The sequence below is a fragment of the Elephantulus edwardii genome, unplaced genomic scaffold (genome assembly GCF_000299155.1).
Source record: "Elephantulus edwardii isolate Elephantulus edwardi_28Jun2011 unplaced genomic scaffold, EleEdw1.0 scaffold00207, whole genome shotgun sequence".
Lineage (NCBI taxonomy): Eukaryota > Metazoa > Chordata > Mammalia > Macroscelidea > Macroscelididae > Elephantulus > Elephantulus edwardii.
The window spans coordinates 741,396-757,923 of NW_006399957.1; the positions used below are offsets into that span (position 1 = coordinate 741,396).

The following is a 16,528-nucleotide window of genomic DNA, read 5'->3' on the forward strand; positions in this document are numbered from 1 at the left end:
CAGAGTCAAGGAAATGCTCCCACACGGACCTGGAGTGTGACACCAGTTCCCAACACTCAGTCAAGGCACTTGCCAAGTAACAACAGCAAATGAACAGAGTAGCAAACAGCAAGTGTTGGCAAGGCTGTAGAGTGACTGGAACCCTTATTCATGGCTGGTAAGAATGAAAAAGGATGCAACCACTACATAAGGCAGTCTGGCCCTCTCTCCCAAAGTTGGAAATAGAAATATCAATTGACCCAGCAATTCCATTACTGGGAATATACGCTAAAGAAACCAGAGCCGCCACCCATAAAGATGTTTGCACACTCACGTTTACTGCAGTGTTATTCTCAATATCAAAGAGATGGCAGCAACCCAAGTGCCCATCAGCAAATGAATGACTAGAAAAACTATGGTACTTTCACACAATGGAAGACTACAAAGAACTGAAAAAAAAACCCCAATGAACTCGTAAAAGATGACACAACATGGGGGAGCCTGGAGACATTATGCTGAGTGAAGTATCTCAGTCACAAAAGGACAAACACTGCATAACAGTGCTGATATAAAATGAGATACACATGGGAGCCGGGGAGAGAATGCGAAGAGTGGATAGATAATGAACCCTGCATTAGGCCAGCTGATGGTTAAGAATTGTCCAAAAGGAATGATCAGACATTATGACAACAATTTGGAGCAAAGCATGTACTGTGAATAGGCTTGGTGGGTGGGACAGAAACTGTGCAACACTGAAGAAAAAAAAATTGTACTCAATGTAACTGAATTTTACATGTAGAATGTGCTGCATTCAGAGATGGTTTGCTTTGTAAATTATCAACAACAAAAATAAATGAAAAATAATTTTTTTTTAAAATTAAAACAAGACATTCAGTTGCTCTGCATTCACAATGCTGTCCTCATTTTCTGACATGGAAATGACCCTTCCAGCAAGGCGGTGACCTGTAGTTTTCCTAGTTCCAGTTGATACACCTTTTACAAATTCAAGTCTGTCTCAGTTTCACTTTTCTGGCCATAACTGAACAGGGAACAAGAGGCTTGAAGACCTATCTGACTCTTTGGCTGGTAGTCTACACAGTCAACTCTGTGAAAAGGGATCTGAACTCTGTCCTATTGTCTGCCATCTGTATCATCTGTGATATACGTGAGCCACTGTTTCAGGCACTGTGTCAGTCCACCTTGTTAAAGGTCTTCTATTCCACTGACTGTCCATCTTTCCAAGCATTATGTCCTTTTCCAAGGACTGTCCCCTCCTAACAATATGACCAAAATATATGAGGCAAAGCTTTGCCATCCTCACCCTTCAGGAGCACCCTATGTGTACTTTCTCCAAGACACATTTGTTCTTTTGGCAGTCCATGGGATATTCTGTACCCTTCTCCAACACCACAGCTCAAAGGCATCGATTACTTTTCTATCATCCTTATTCACTAACTTTCAGGTGCATAGCAAGTAACTGAAAAGACCACAGCTTGAATCAGGTCCACCTTGGTATATAAACTGACATCAATGCTCCTTAGTCCTCTGGAGAGGTCCTTAACAGCAGATTTTTCCAATGAACGTGGCGTCTGATTTCTTGACTGTTGGTACCAAGGGTTTTTTACTGTATTAAGTGGTTGACACCTTCATTCTTTTCTCCATCATGCTGCCTATTGCCCCAGTTGTTGTTATGTCCTGCTGAGTAGGAAGCGACTCACAGCTGACTCCAGCGGGCTTTGCAGAGGCTTTCTCTCACAGAGCTGCTAGTGGTTTTGAGTTCTTTGCCTTTTTTTATTTTATATTGATTTATTTACAAAGTTTGAATACATTGTTTTTCACAAAAGATCCTTCCCATTTCCTCCAGCCCCCCGCCCCCCGCCATGGAATTGTGCAACCCTATAATTAACACCTCCCCACCCCTGTATCCTCCAACTCATTCTACAATAATGGTTTTATACAGTATTGGCCTTGTGGGACTGAGTTAGTTCACTTAACATAATGCTCTCCAGTACCTCCCATATCATGTAGTGCCATTTGCCTTTAGGTTGGCACCTCCTGACCATAGGCCACCAGAGCTCCTTCCTGCGTGGGACTCATCACGTTCACTCTTCATTCACAGGACACTCGATACATATTTTTATTGAAGACTGCCATCCTTCCTAATGTTATCCATAAGTTTTTATGGTGTACATAATTGGACCAAGAGGCAGTCGTCAGAACAGAGCAGGGAGACACTATATGGTTCAAAATCAAGAAAGGGGTCCCATCAAGGATGTATTTTGTCTCCATACCTTTTCAATCTGTATGCAGAACAGATCACCCGAGACTCTGGGCTGTACGAGGAGGAATGTGGCATCAGGATCATCAACAACCTGGTTATGCAGATCACACAACCCTGCTTGCTGAAACTGAGGAGGACCTGAAGCACTTGCTACAAAAGGTCAAGGACTACAGTCTTCAATATGGATCGAAGCGCAACATCAAGAAAACAAAGATTCTCACCACTGGGTCAATTGGCAGCATCCAAATGAATGGTGAAGAGATTGAAATAGTTAACAGTTTTCATTTTCTTGGTTCCACAATCAACACTCTTGGTTACAGCAACCAGGAAATCAGGAGACAAACTGCATTGGGAAAGTCAGCTGCGAGAGACCTCTCAAGAGTACTGAAGAGCAGTGACGTCAGGCTGGAGACTAAGGCGCACCTGATCCAGGCTATAGTCTTTACAATTATGTGCTATACATTGGAGAGTAGGGATGCTAGGAAGAGAACTGATGCCTTTGAGTTGTGGTGCTGGAGAAGAGTGTTGAATATACCATGGACTGCTAGGAGAACAAACAGGTTTGTCCTGGAGAGGGTGAAGCCGGAATGCTCCTTGGAGTCAAGGATTCTGAAGCTTCGTCTGACATACTTTGGGCATGTTGCAAGGAGGGACTGGTCCTTGGAGAGGGACATCATGTTTGGGAGAGTGGAGGGACGGTGCAGGAGAGGAAGACCCTCAATGAGATGGATCGATTCTTTGAGTGGAGTGGTGGGAATGAGTGTGTTTGATACAGCAAGGGTAGAATGGCATTTAGGGGCTCTTGTACAAAGGGTCACTATGAGTTGCAAGCGACTCGATGGCACATAACAACAGAGTTGAATGTCATTGCACACATAAACACCTTTCTCTGGTTTTAGCCGGGATCCATCTGGCATCAGCAATGCTATCCCTCATGCCATAATCTCGTCTGAATCTAGCTTTAACTGCTGCCAGTTCTGTCGATATATTGTTTTTAAATAATCTTCAGCGAGATTTGACTTGCATGTGGTATTAGTGACATTGTTTGATAATTTCCATTCTGTTAGATCTCCTGTTTTGTGTTTTCCCCAAAGATGAACAAATATGGATCTTTTCTACTTGGATGGCCAGGTGTTGGTGGAACAGCTGATGAACATGTTCAGGGCTGCATCTGTTTATTGAAGTATGTCAACTGGCATTTCATCCACCCCTGAGGCCTTTTTTTTAAAATCCTCAGTACAGTTTGAATATGTTCCTTTGTTACCACTGGTCCTTGATCATATACTACTTCCTGAAATGGTTCAGTGTCAACCAGTTTCTGTTGTTTTTTTTTTTTTAAAAATTTTATTATACTAGTTTATTTACAAAATTCAAATATATTGTTTTCCAGAACAGATTCTTCCAATTTCCCTAACCCCCTCACCTGTCAAATCGTACAACTCCAAATTAATCCCCGCTCCCCCTGCAGATCCTCACCCCTCAGCTTCCACTCCCCACTTGTATCCTTACACTCATTCTACAATAATGGTTTTATACAATATATGTCCTTGTGGGACTGAGTTAGTTCACTCAGCTTAATGCCATCGGGTCCCTCCCAATTTAGGTAAAAATTTATAAAATCACAAACGAATGGATTGAGAAATTATGGTACATTCACACAATGGAATACTACGCAGCAAGCAGGAGAAATGATTTTGTAAACCAGTTCTTTTCTCATACAGTGATTGTGTCTATTCCTTTCATGATGCTACCTACCATCGTTCAGGATTTTTCCCATAGAATCTTTCTGTATTGCAACTTGAGGTTTGAATCTATTCTTCAGTTTTTCAGCTTGGGAAGTGCTGAGTGTGTCACTCCCTTTCCATTTTCGGAGCAGGTCTTTGCACATTTCTCTAAATACTCTGCTTTGTCTTCTTGAGGTGCCATTTGTATTCCTCTTCCTAATCCTTCTGCTTCATTTTGGCTTCTCCGTGTTGAAGAACAATTTTCAGTCTCTTGGGATACCCATCTTCTTTCTTTTCCTTCTCGTTTCTATAATGACCTTTGCTTTCTTCACGGATGATGTACTTGATGCCATTCGACAACTCTTGTGGTCTTTGGTCATTAATGTTCAAGGCATCAAATTTATTCTTGAGATGGTTCTGAAACTCAGGCTGGATAAATTCAAGGTTGTATATTGGTTCTTGTGGACTTGTTTTTATTTTCTTCAGTTTCAATTTGAACTTGCATATGAGTAACATCCTGACAAACAGTGAAGAGACTGTGACTGTTAACAGATTGAGCTTGTGTGGCTCTACAACCAACTCTTGGTACCAGCAGCCAGGACATCAAAAGACAAATTGCATTAGGAAAATCTGCTGTCAGGGACTTCACCCGAGTGCTGAAGAACAACGATGTCAGTCTGGAGACTAAGGTGCGTCAATTCCAAGCCATGGTCTTTGCAATTGTTGTTGTTATGTTAGATCCCATCTTACAGAGTTTAGCTTCAAATGTCGAGATGGCATACAGCTCCAAGCACACTAGTCATGAAAATGTTAACTAGCAGTAAGTAAGTCTCAGTATGCAGAATCCAGAGTCATGTTTTACCGCACCCGAGATGCTGACAATGGTGCTCCAACACGCACATGAGGGGACGTCCTGGCTGTCAGACTATTCTAGCAGCAAGGATTCTAACCCCAGGACCCCAGCCTGCAGGGATCTGTCACCTCCTTACCCCTCTTCCCTCGTGGGGGGTTCTTTCCCACCAGGGAGGAACTGCTCCTTCAGTGAGACGACACTTAACCGTCTCGTTCCGAAACTTACCTTATGGGGATAATGTACGAGAAGAGGAGGAGGAAGCGGAAGAGGCTGCGGCCCCACGGGCCCACGAAGCCCTGCAGAGTCACCATCACAGCCGCGAGGGCCACCAGTGCCACCAAGAGGGCTTTGGTCAGCTGATTGAGCTCCAGGTCCAGCAGCCCGACCTGAGGGAGAGAGGCCACATTAGCGATGCCTAACCCACACTTGGTCCCTCCACTCTCCACCAGCAGACAGGCCTCCACACCTCCTCCTCATCTTCTAACGTCCTGTGCATTTGAGGCCAGTCCCTGCCTCAGAACATTCCAGAGGGTTAGTGACTCTCGAGGCGCCAGACAGCACTCCTCAGCTGCCTCCTCCAGAAGGATGGTGTGGAAGATAGCACCTGGGCATAAGGGCACACAGGCACTGGGAGTGATGCAGACAGAGAGGTATGTGCTCCACCCTGGCCACACCCTCCTGGGACAGGGACATGTTTGCCCACCATGGACTGTATACCACACCAGCCTTCCTGCAGGATCCCGTTCGGATGGAGACAGGTCTGCGCAATCTCATCTTCCTCACTGATGGAGGGAGACCATCCCTGGACCTCTCTCATGAAAAGCACAGGGGCAGGGAGAGAAGTCATCCACCATGGGAAATGAGCCCTGTGCCCAATCCTGCACTCTAGGCATCCCAGTACGCCCTCTGGAAGCTTCACCCTGTGGCTGTCATCAGCAGCACGGATGGGAAAATGCTGTGAACGACATCAGTTTCTTCTGTTGCACTCTAGGCAGGATCTTGGAAACAATGTAAACCCACAGTGTAACCAGCATCCACTCTGCCAAGAGAAGGGATGACCAGTCTTCCGAAGGCCAGGCTCGGGCACCCTTTCCAAAGTCCCTCTCACTGTGGTGTCTCCTCACTGGGGCAGCACAGGCAACACCAAGCGGGAGGAAGGAGGTGCCAGTGAACCCACCTGGCCACTCAGGCCCCACAGGGAACACAGCCCCTTGTGTGTGGTCCTCCCTGACACGCTGTTGCACTTTTGTATTTTACAAATCACCGATGGCCTCCCATGTCCTGTTGACCAACAGGGCGGTCCTGGGAAGGTCCTTCACGCTGCCAGCTCCGTCTTCATCTGCGCCATCCAGTGATGCTCGGTCACCGGTGATATGGTGGTGCATGCTCTCATAGACACGGGGTCTCTGCTCAAGCATCCAGACTCTGCTCTCATCTGTCTGCTTTGTACTTGTTGTTGACTACACAAGAGTAACTTTAAAGTAAACAACACCTGCTCTTCAATGTCTAGGTATTTCAGTGAAGCCAGGACCAGTAAATGTGGCTCACAGGAGCTCCTCCATCCTGCCGCACTGCAGGTGCATGTTCACAGCACGTCTCCAAATGGACCTTCCCGAGGACACTGTCCAGCCCTCCAGCCCCGATAACGTGGGGAAGGCACACCACTGCACAGGGCCCCAAGCTCTGTCATGACTCTGTGGTCTCCAAGTCATACCACACATGCCCTGACAGCAAGAGCCTCGAGAGGCTCACACCAGTCAGTCTGCCAGTCCCCAGTGTCCATGAGCCAAGGCCACATCTGCGATGGATGGGGACATGCCTACCCCATTTGCCCATGCTCGGGTCTATACACATACTGTCTTAAAGGATGGACAGGACAGGACAGGGCAGGTCAGTATACAGGTCACTGTGTACACCATTGATCCCACAATGGACAGGAAAGCAATGGTTGGTGCACAGGTCACTGTGTACATGCCGTCTCTCCCATGATGGACAGGGCAGCACCAGTTAGCACAGAGGTCACAGTGCACACCCCCTCCCTCAGATGGACAGGGCAGCACCAGTCAGCTCAGCCTCAGGGATGGACAGGGCAGCCATGGTCACTGGCCTCTCCCCAGTGTTTGCTTAGTCCCCAGCATCTTCCGAGAGAACCTGGTTTGCTGGGAGCTGATTCAGAGCTGCCTCACGTGGCAACAAGGACAAATGCTTTGCAATTCTACGCCTTCTACTACTACACAGTTTATGCTTGAAGTATTGAGAAAAATAGGTTTTTGGATTAAAATGAAGAAAAATTAAGCTAGAGAGTCGAGGCTGTGTCACAGCCCGGCTCCCTTCTGTGAAAAAGGCAAGGATCAGATGGAGTCATTACTCATGCAGTCAGGGAAAAAGACTCAATTACCTCAACCCAGAGATGCTATCAGTGCATGCAAAGTGCATATTTTACTCTATTCATCCAAATCCCATTAAAAAGTGAAAGCAATGATTTAATCTGCCCTTCCAGAGCCGGTCTCTTTTTATAATAAAATACAAAACCACTGTCCTGCACAGTGTGAAACCACCTAGCATTTGTCATGGTTGGGGCCTGGGAGACTGTAAATGTAGGACAGACTAGGGTGCTGTCACTACGTCTTCTCGGCACCAGTGCTGGTCCAGAGCAGACGCACCCTAAGGAGACAGGATGCATGGGCAGTGAAGTCGCCTGCAGGCCCTTCCTTCTCTTCCTGCCTGTTCAGGCGTCTGCCCTGCACAGGACTGCCTTTCTGACTGTGAGACCTGGCTGCTGCCTGGAGTGACCACCACTCTTTCTGTCCACTGTGATAAAACATGTCAAGACTTAGAACTTTTAAAATTCCATCACTTTCAACTAATCGCATTTGATTTTTCTATGGTTTCTATGCAGCATCCATAAAAGTTCTCCAGCTCATCTGAAACATAATTTGAACTCTTGAGAACTCTTTAATAATATTAAAAAGTTTTCTAGAAAAAATTTTATAGGGGCTGGTTCTCCAAAGAAGGTAGTGTCTTTGGTTTTGAAGTGAGTCTCTTCTTTCTTAAAAGTCTTCCTCTATCCCTGGCCAGACCACACACTTTCTTCTGTGACTGCGAAAGCTTTTCGCCCAGAAAACCTATCAGTGATTGCTTGACATAATTATGACTGGATAAGAAAAGGTAAATTAAGTAAACTAGAAAGTAAGAGTCAACATTTATTGTAATTTCCTATATTAGTCAAGCAAATTTTCTCTACTTGTCATAATATTTATTTGAAACAACTGTGATAGCAAAATTAAATACGCTACTGGAAATTTTAATCTCCAAGGGAAAATTTGTGCACAATGTCAAAGACAACCACAATAGTTCTGCAAAGGGGCTGTTCTGGGATAATGAACACAATAATTGCCTGTATAATCTAAAATGCTACTAATGGCAACGATCACAAACCCATTTAGTGCCTCTTTAATTTATGTACCAAGTTTTAAATAGCTAATGGTTCTCAGTGAAATAATGGTTTATATCCACAATAAGGGGTAAATACGGTATTCTCTTGCTTCATCAAGAAAACATCAGTGGGTTTTCTCTGTGTTTGTTTTTTTAAGTAAGTGAACGAAGGAATGGAGACCAGATCTTATCTTCCTAACACAGCACCATGCCAATGCACTTCCGAGTTAAAAGTCCTTCCTGTCATTAAGTTCCTGAGAAATCAATGCACACATTCAGCTGAAACAAGGTCTGATGTTACAAACCCAGCTGCAGTGAGTAAATGCACTGCCTGACTGTTCACACGACCTGACTGTTCACACGACCTGACTGTTCATACCACCTGACTGTTCACACCACCTGACTGTTCTCACCACCTGACTGTTCACATATGATCGGTGGTGTGTATTCTGAGCACAGGAAGCCACAGAGCACTCGTCTACACTCACAGCTGCATCTGTTGTGGGGAAGTATCTTAGAATAAAAATTCAACACTTTAAAGAGTCCATTTAAACTCTGCAGAAAACGAAATGTTACAGTAATGTGTCTGCTATTTCTCCATAAATACATCACAATTTAGCAAGTTGTGAAGCCTCATTCCAATAGTGACTTCCCTGTCCTTGGCCCTACTGGCCCTGCCCTGCCCAGCCCCCTGGAGATTACTCAGGGACAGGCCCACCCTCCCTCTCACCTAGCACCAACAACTATTCCTAGGTGATCTTTTGAGCACATTAGGATGTGGAATTTGGATTCTGGCTACAACGCTGACCTAAGCCACTGCACTTTGCGGAATTAAAATTCCTGTAGGAAGGTACATACATTATACACACCCAAAACAAATCCACGTATATTTTCTACTTTCAGTAACTTATAAGTACAAACACAAGCTCCTCCTCATGTGTTTCTGTAAATCAAATAAATGAAACCCATACAACTAGAGTGAGGAAATTCGACCCAAAGCTCAGCAATAACTCTGTCCAAAATAGAGTGTGAATGTCAAGTGACACTACAAGCCCCCCCCCCCCAAGGTTTATTTATTCCCTCACTCTTAAATATGAACACTAAGCACTGAGCATCCGGCTGGCCACATCGTGGGAAGCGTCTGAGTCATTACTGCTCACTGCCTCAGTGAGCTGCAAAATAAGAAGAGTTTTTGTTAGTCATTACAGGCTGCTGGCTCAATAATCTGTGCTTTAAAAGCCCCCTAAATAGGCGTCAGCATGACAACCCTGAATGTTACAACTGATCACCTTAATTTCAAAAAAGCTAAATCTATATTTATACTATAGATTATGTAAAGACTACTGTGAAGCCACAGTTTATACCTCCAGGTTTAGCTACATCAGATTTTGCAGGTTTTCCCCCCTTTAGTTACTATGAGATGTTATCGTATTAGTTACTATATGCTGTTATTATTGTGTGCCATCGAGTGAGTATCAACCCACAAGTGACCCCCAGTTTTTTAGAGGTGGTAAAACACATGGGAGGAGACTGATCTTTTTTTTCCCAGGGCAGCTGGTCGATTAAAAGTGCATTCCTTCGGGCTGGCTGTGTAATTCCTTACCTCGAGGCTACCAGAGTTACCTTGGTAACTGTGTACTACCAGGGATGTTACTGCACTGCTTAGAATGTAACAAGGATGGTACAGTATTGGTACACAATATTACTGGTTATCACATCGGTTGTTACTAACAGTGACTGTATTACCATGAGATGCCACTGTATTCAAATTCAAAGCAGACTCTCCAGTGGGTTTCAGAGCATGAATACTACACAAGAAAAGACTGCACATCTTTGCCTGTGGTGCAGCCTCTGGGTGTGCAGTGTAACTCCTTCCCCATTAGGCCCACTGCTAGGACAGAACCTACCAGATGACACGGGCTAGTGCTGTATTGGTTACTATACTTCACAGGACATCAGTGCCTCGGTTATTTTACATGAGATATTTCTCTGTTGGTGGCTGTTACGTGGGATGGTGCTGTTCTGGGGTGTGTACGTGTGACAAAGGCGACAGAGATAGAAAAGGATACTCTGTGTGTGTGTGAGAGAGAGAATATGAATGTGGGTAGAATGCGTGTGTGAGAGAAAGTGGACAGAGTGTGTATGTGTGAGAATGAGAATAGTGTGTGTATGTGTGCGCACACACATGCGTGTGACACACATCCCCCTGGAAAAGTTTGCAGGAAGGGTTAGGGTGACATGCTGGAGTTTGGCCAGCAGAGGGCGCTCATGCCTGACATTTGCCTTTTTTCTGAATTGTGAGAAAGCCGATCCAGTTGAAAAAGACCTACCCCTTTAATCCAATAAACTTAATATTTGTTATTTTTCACTAAGAAGAGTTACCCTAAGTATCTATGCATCATAATTCAGGCCAGGGTTTACAGCCTTTAACCTGCTGGACTGATTATATGCACTGCATCTCCTGAATAGAACAATCTGTTGTCACACATGAAACCCTACTTGCAGGTGTGGTCACTCGCACAGCAGGCGTGCAAACGAGGCCTTTGAGAGAAGCACAGGCAATCAGGAGCAGAGTACACGACGAGCATTTCCAAAGACCTGGATCCACTGCCTCAGACCCCAGGTTGACGACTTGCAGTGCTCATCTCTCCCAGCAGGCCACAACCAAGAAACCATTAGTTAGCACTTTTTCTCCCCTAGAAATGCCTGACTATGGGAGTAAATGACTTTGTAATGTACAATGTAGCACATGCCTCTCAATCAATGTAGCACACATCTTACTGCCAACCATGTGGCAATATTTAAGAAGTACCTGTAAAATCCACCATGAAGACATCCACTTACGTACAGACAAGACACATCAAGAGCAGCCCTCTCCTGAGCTGCTGTGTGCCGGGCTCCGGTGCTGTGGTCCATGGCCCCTCCTGCTCAGGAAACCATCAGCATCTGCCCCAAGACTCTACAGTGACATCAGTGTGAGGCTGGTGACCCCGCGTGACAGAGTAGAGCAGTTGGACCGAATGCCAGGTCTTTTTCTGTGGCACAGCCATCAGCAAGAGTGCATATCATGGATCCCCACAGTGACCCTCAGTGGACCACACACAGCAGGAAAGGTTGGGGTGCAGAGGAATGGGGATGGGGTTGCCCTGCTTCCCCCAGGCAGGACCTGCACAAGCCACTGTGAGCAAAGGGAGTGGAACTGGCAAGCAGCCCTCTGCAAAGGAAGCCCAAGACACAGCCAGAATGCTTCTTTAAAGGATTGAGTGAAATAGGGGTGACACAGACACACCCTTCCACCTCCCTTCTCATTCTGTATGGGCATTTTCACAAGAGACCAGAGTTTACTTTCTCCAGCATGAGAGCCTCTGGACAGAAGGACCAGTGAGCTCAGAAGCCAGTGTGGCTGACACCCACGTTCCAGCCGCATTCCTGTTTGGCAGGCCAGAGACACTACATTATAATGGTTTTTATAATTTATTTTCTTACTTACAATTTTTAAGTATATATAATGGTTAAGATTCCAGAACATCTGGTTTCACTAAGGATTGCGTCAAATGCTAAACAAAGGACTGAAGTAGCTAATTCCCAATATCTTGGAGGAAAAGGAAGAAGATGACATAATTATCAGGAAAATTCCTTGGTGTTTAACTGATCTCATGTGGTAGCATTCGCTCTAGAATGTTCTTCATATCCTGATGAATGGCCGGCTGTTGTTACAAGGAGCACATTCTTGGATGCTGGAGGAAGAGAACACCATGGCCCAGGCCGGTGACAGAAAGTGGCCCTGGTGTTCAGCAGGGCAAGATGCAATCCCATGGGTACAGTGCAAACACACATGCGGGGCAGCACTCCCTCCAGCGAGCAATCACATGCGAACCATTTGGCACCATCTCCAACTTCACTCTTTAGCTGGCTCCACAACAAACTTGACTAAGACATACGCCAGAATCAAACTACAATCACTATTTCTTTGCTTTTCCTCAAATTTCCATAATTAAATGCACTGGATATATTAACATAAAAAAAACCAACAAACCCACATGTGGAGATAGAGAAAACTTTAGCAATATTTACAAAAACTGGCCCACCCCCTTTATGCATGAACTTAACTCACTACAACCCAAAGTTAACAGCAGGTCAGCGTGTGGGTCTCTATGAGGACAGAGCAGGGCAGCAGGATCTGGGAAGAGGGAAGGAGGCAGTGAGGCAGACACCATTTCCTCAGTGCTCCTCCTTTTAACTACCTGGCTGTCATGATGCAGAATTGTGTGCAAATCTTTGCTTGCCTGCTTTGTAAGGAAACCCAAACATTTTCTGAAAATGTAAACGATATGGGTAATATAATCAAAGAAACTTTTCATCTAAAATCAGTCACCCTCTTGTTATTAAAAATGCCTATTTCAGAGCTTTATTACCAACACCTTAGCAAAATCTAGCACTATTTGAAACTGTCTAAATTTCTGGGTTACTTTTCTGTCTTCACAGACACTTCATGAGCCATTTCATACTTAATGGATTGTAAGCAGTCCCAAGAGTTGGGGATTGTGCGAAAAGTTGCCCAGATTGACAGACAAAGTGAAAAGGTCTGTATTAATTTCCAAATAAAGAAATGCATGGAGTGGTATTTCACGATGATTAGCCTCCAAAGTACCAATTAGAACGCATCAGAAACTAGAGCGAGTTGACACTCTACAATAAAGCAAATAATTTCCAGTTGGAGGGGCAGAAAATGTTAATATGCAATGTTCAAGACTACAAGAATCTTTGTAAAAGGAAGTAGCTAATAAGGTTTAATGATGCATGTCAGGAAGCCAGGGTATGTAGGGAAACACAGCTGGCTTCATTTTGTAAACTATTTGATATACACATCTTTCTAGTTCACGACTATCAGCTGTGCCAATGCCACGGGGGACAGTTTAGCCTTCAAATAAGGATATTCTTCTTGTTCTCTAAATTACAAGTAAAATACATTAATATAATATGGTGCTATCGGCAATGGCCTGACTAACACTCATCAGCTCACAAAGAGGATTGGTGAAGTCTTCTGAGAGGCAGGGAACAATCCTGAGCCTAAATAGGTTACTGAGCACTGGGAACCATTAAGACAAAGAATAAAACCTACGGCTGGATCCGCTCACAAAGCTGTCACAATTTTTCATATATTTAGCATTAAAACATAAGTGACCATCAAATACTCCTATTGTAGAAAGGCGTGCACCCACCACATAGCCTGCATGGGGCCAGTGTGAGCAGGGTGGGTGGCACGTTCACCAAGGCGGCACCCCTGCCATCACCAGCGATGAGGGCCGGCATCGTGCAGGTGACGGCAATTAACAGCAGATGACAGAAGCTTTTGAATTTGTACCAGATGGCAGCTAAGGGTCATCGGAAGCTTGCAAGTCTCCACAAGGAATGCCTTGTGCAACTATCAGCCTCAAAAGATCCTCAAACAGTTGAATGACTGAGCCACCAGAAGACAAGTGCACAGTCTAAGCATAGTTTCCACCCAGCACACAGCACTTCCAGGGTGATCCCAGAGAGCAGCTGTTAAAAACAAGAGCCCATGGGGGCCCAGGAGGATTGGTAACCCAATAACAAAATGGGCAAAAGACATGAAAAGAATTTTCACAGAGGAAGATATTCAAATGGCATACACATGAAGAAATGCTCAAAATCACTGGCAATAAGAGAGATGCAAATCAAAGCCACAATGAGGTACCATCTCACTCCAGTAACAGTGGCAAAGCTTAACAGGGCCACAAGTAATAAATGTTGGAGAGGATGTGGTGAGAAAGGAACTCTTACACATTGTTGGTGGGATTGTAAAATGGTACAACCATTCTGGAAGGCAGTCTGGCGCTTCCGCAAAAAGCTGAACACAGAAATTCCATAAGACCCAGCTATTCCACTGCTTGGAATATATCCTGAGAAAGGAAAATTGAGGCACAAGTGGAGATTTGTACACCAATGTTCATAGCAGTGTTATTTACCATCACAAGAACATGGAAACAGACCAGATGTCCAATCAGAAGTGGATTGAGAAATTATGGTACATTCACACCATGGAATACTACACAGCACGCAGGAGCACTGATTTTGTAAATTATTACCTAACTTGGGAGGGACTGGAGAGTATTATGCCGAGTGAACTAACTCACAGGACAAATAGGGAATAAAACCATTACTGTAGACTGAGTATAAGAATCCAGCGATGAGGGGGAGAGTGGGAGCAGAGGGATGTGGATGTGTAGGGGGATGGGAGGATTAATCATGGGGTTGTACAATTTGATGGTGGGGGGTGAGGGAAATTGGAAGAATCTGTTCTGGAAAACAGTGTATTTGAATTTTCCCCCCCTCCTAAATACATATTTTTAAAAAATAATTTTAATTAACATTTACAGAGATTTTGGATTTCCATTCATTCATTGCTGCATTTCTCTCCCCACCCAGCCCTCCCCCTCACCCCAGTTCGCTCCTCGCTTTTAAAAGTAAAAGAAACACTCCCTCCCTGGTACACAATCCCCCCGCACCCCTCCCACCACCCCAAGTACATTCCACTATAAACCTTAATTGTGGACTCTTGTGATAATATGATAGAGTATTATGGTTATCACAAGAGTCCACAATTTAGGTTGTATTTGAATTTTGTAATAAACTAGTATAATAAAAAAACAAAACGCAACAAAAAAACCAAGAGCCCATGTGAGGACTAAAGGTTGCTCTAACCAAAAAGAGGGAGAATTCTTGAGATTAGGGAATGTCTCACGGCACGACAGTCAACAGGCTCAAACTCTGATGGCCTCTGCCCAGACCCATTGTGCAGCACTGTGGGTGAGGAGTGGTGACTGAAGAGCCAGAGAAAGTGGGGGCAGACAGCAGAAAGGAAGGGAGCAGGCCTGGCTGTCCAAGCTTCCGGCTCTCCTAGGGGCACAAGAAGCCTGTATTCAGAATGAAGGCTGAGAGGGTGTAGAGAGGCCGGGAGAGGTGAGGAGAGACACTGGCATGGCAGCCTGTGTCGAGAGAACAAAATGGGACACGAGGGCACAGGGTCATGAGCATCTCACTGAAAAGGCCAGAGGGAGTGAGAATGAATACTACAGCCCCACACTGACCAGAACCCAGCCACATGGTACATCGGGAGCCACACAGGGCGCAAGAGGTTTGTCTAGTCATTGTTGGCTCACAGCCTCACATTTATTATACCGAGAGTGGGGTGTATTAGGGAAACAAGCTGGAGAGAGAGGGGAGCAGAGTATCACCCAGTGCAAATTCAAGTTCTAGCCCAGTAGCCCCAAGGCACACTCCTCAATTAGTTCAGGTTCCAGTTCAGTTTCTCCTTCCATCAACCTGGAAGAACAGAACAGCAAAACCCTTTAACTGTGGCTTTAATCTCAGGGTTCCTCTGGCTACACCCTGCCACAGCAATGCCACAGACTCACCAGGATCTCTCTCAAAAGGATCCTGTTTCCAGTCTCCCTCAAGTCTTGCAGCTCCATGGGGGAAGCTCGCTCTCGCTCTTGCTCTCACTCTCTACCCCTCTCCCCCATCACACCACCCCCCACCTCCCACATTCCTGTGTGCCTGTCACCACACCATCAAACACAGTCCTGTGCATCTCTCATGTAACCACGGTCCTTTGTGTCTGCTGCTGCCTGTTCCTCTGACATATCACCAACCACCCTGTTCCTGTCACCACAATACAACCCTGTTCCTGTGTCCCTCCCATGGCTTCACCAAGCCCACCATTCTGGTTGCATTCCTAAGGAGAGGTGGGTAGTCTGCCCAAAACTGCACTACCAGAGCTGGGCTCCAGACTGCCTTTCCTCTTCTGCTTCCTCCTGGGGGGGGGGGGGAGAGAGAGAGAGAGAGTGTGTGTGTGTGTGGTGTCACCTGCTGGTCTGCATTAATATGCCAGCAAGTATCAGGAACTGATGCTATTTCTTCCTCAGAATTAACTATTACCTACTTAAACTCCAATCAAACCGCTTAAATGAAACCCTACGGACTCTTCGCTATCAAAATGTTTTACTATTTTAAGTGGTAAACTCGTTTAATTGGCAAACAGTACTGTATGGGAGGCCCCTGTGCCAGGGTTTCCCGTGGCTATGGTCCTAAGTGGAGTGGACACTGGTGAGTAGATAAGAGCGTGCTGCCAAACTAATCTGCAGGAAACAGATCCCGGCTTTCAAAGACACCTGTACACACTTATGTGGGCCTTTACCATCCTCTCCCAAGTTCTCTGTGTGGTCCAGGGGC

General features: G+C 45.3%; 1 protein-coding gene across 1 annotated transcript in view; it reads right to left on the bottom strand.

Annotated features, from left to right (window-relative positions):
- ATP9B (ATPase, class II, type 9B) overlaps positions 1–16,528 on the bottom strand; it is a 194,110-nt gene that overhangs the window by 60,894 nt on the left and 116,688 nt on the right. Inside the window, exon 12 of the mRNA XM_006897229.1 lies at positions 5,063–5,223. Coding sequence (XP_006897291.1) covers positions 5,063–5,223 — 161 coding nt within the window. The remainder of the gene's footprint in view (positions 1–5,062; positions 5,224–16,528) is intronic.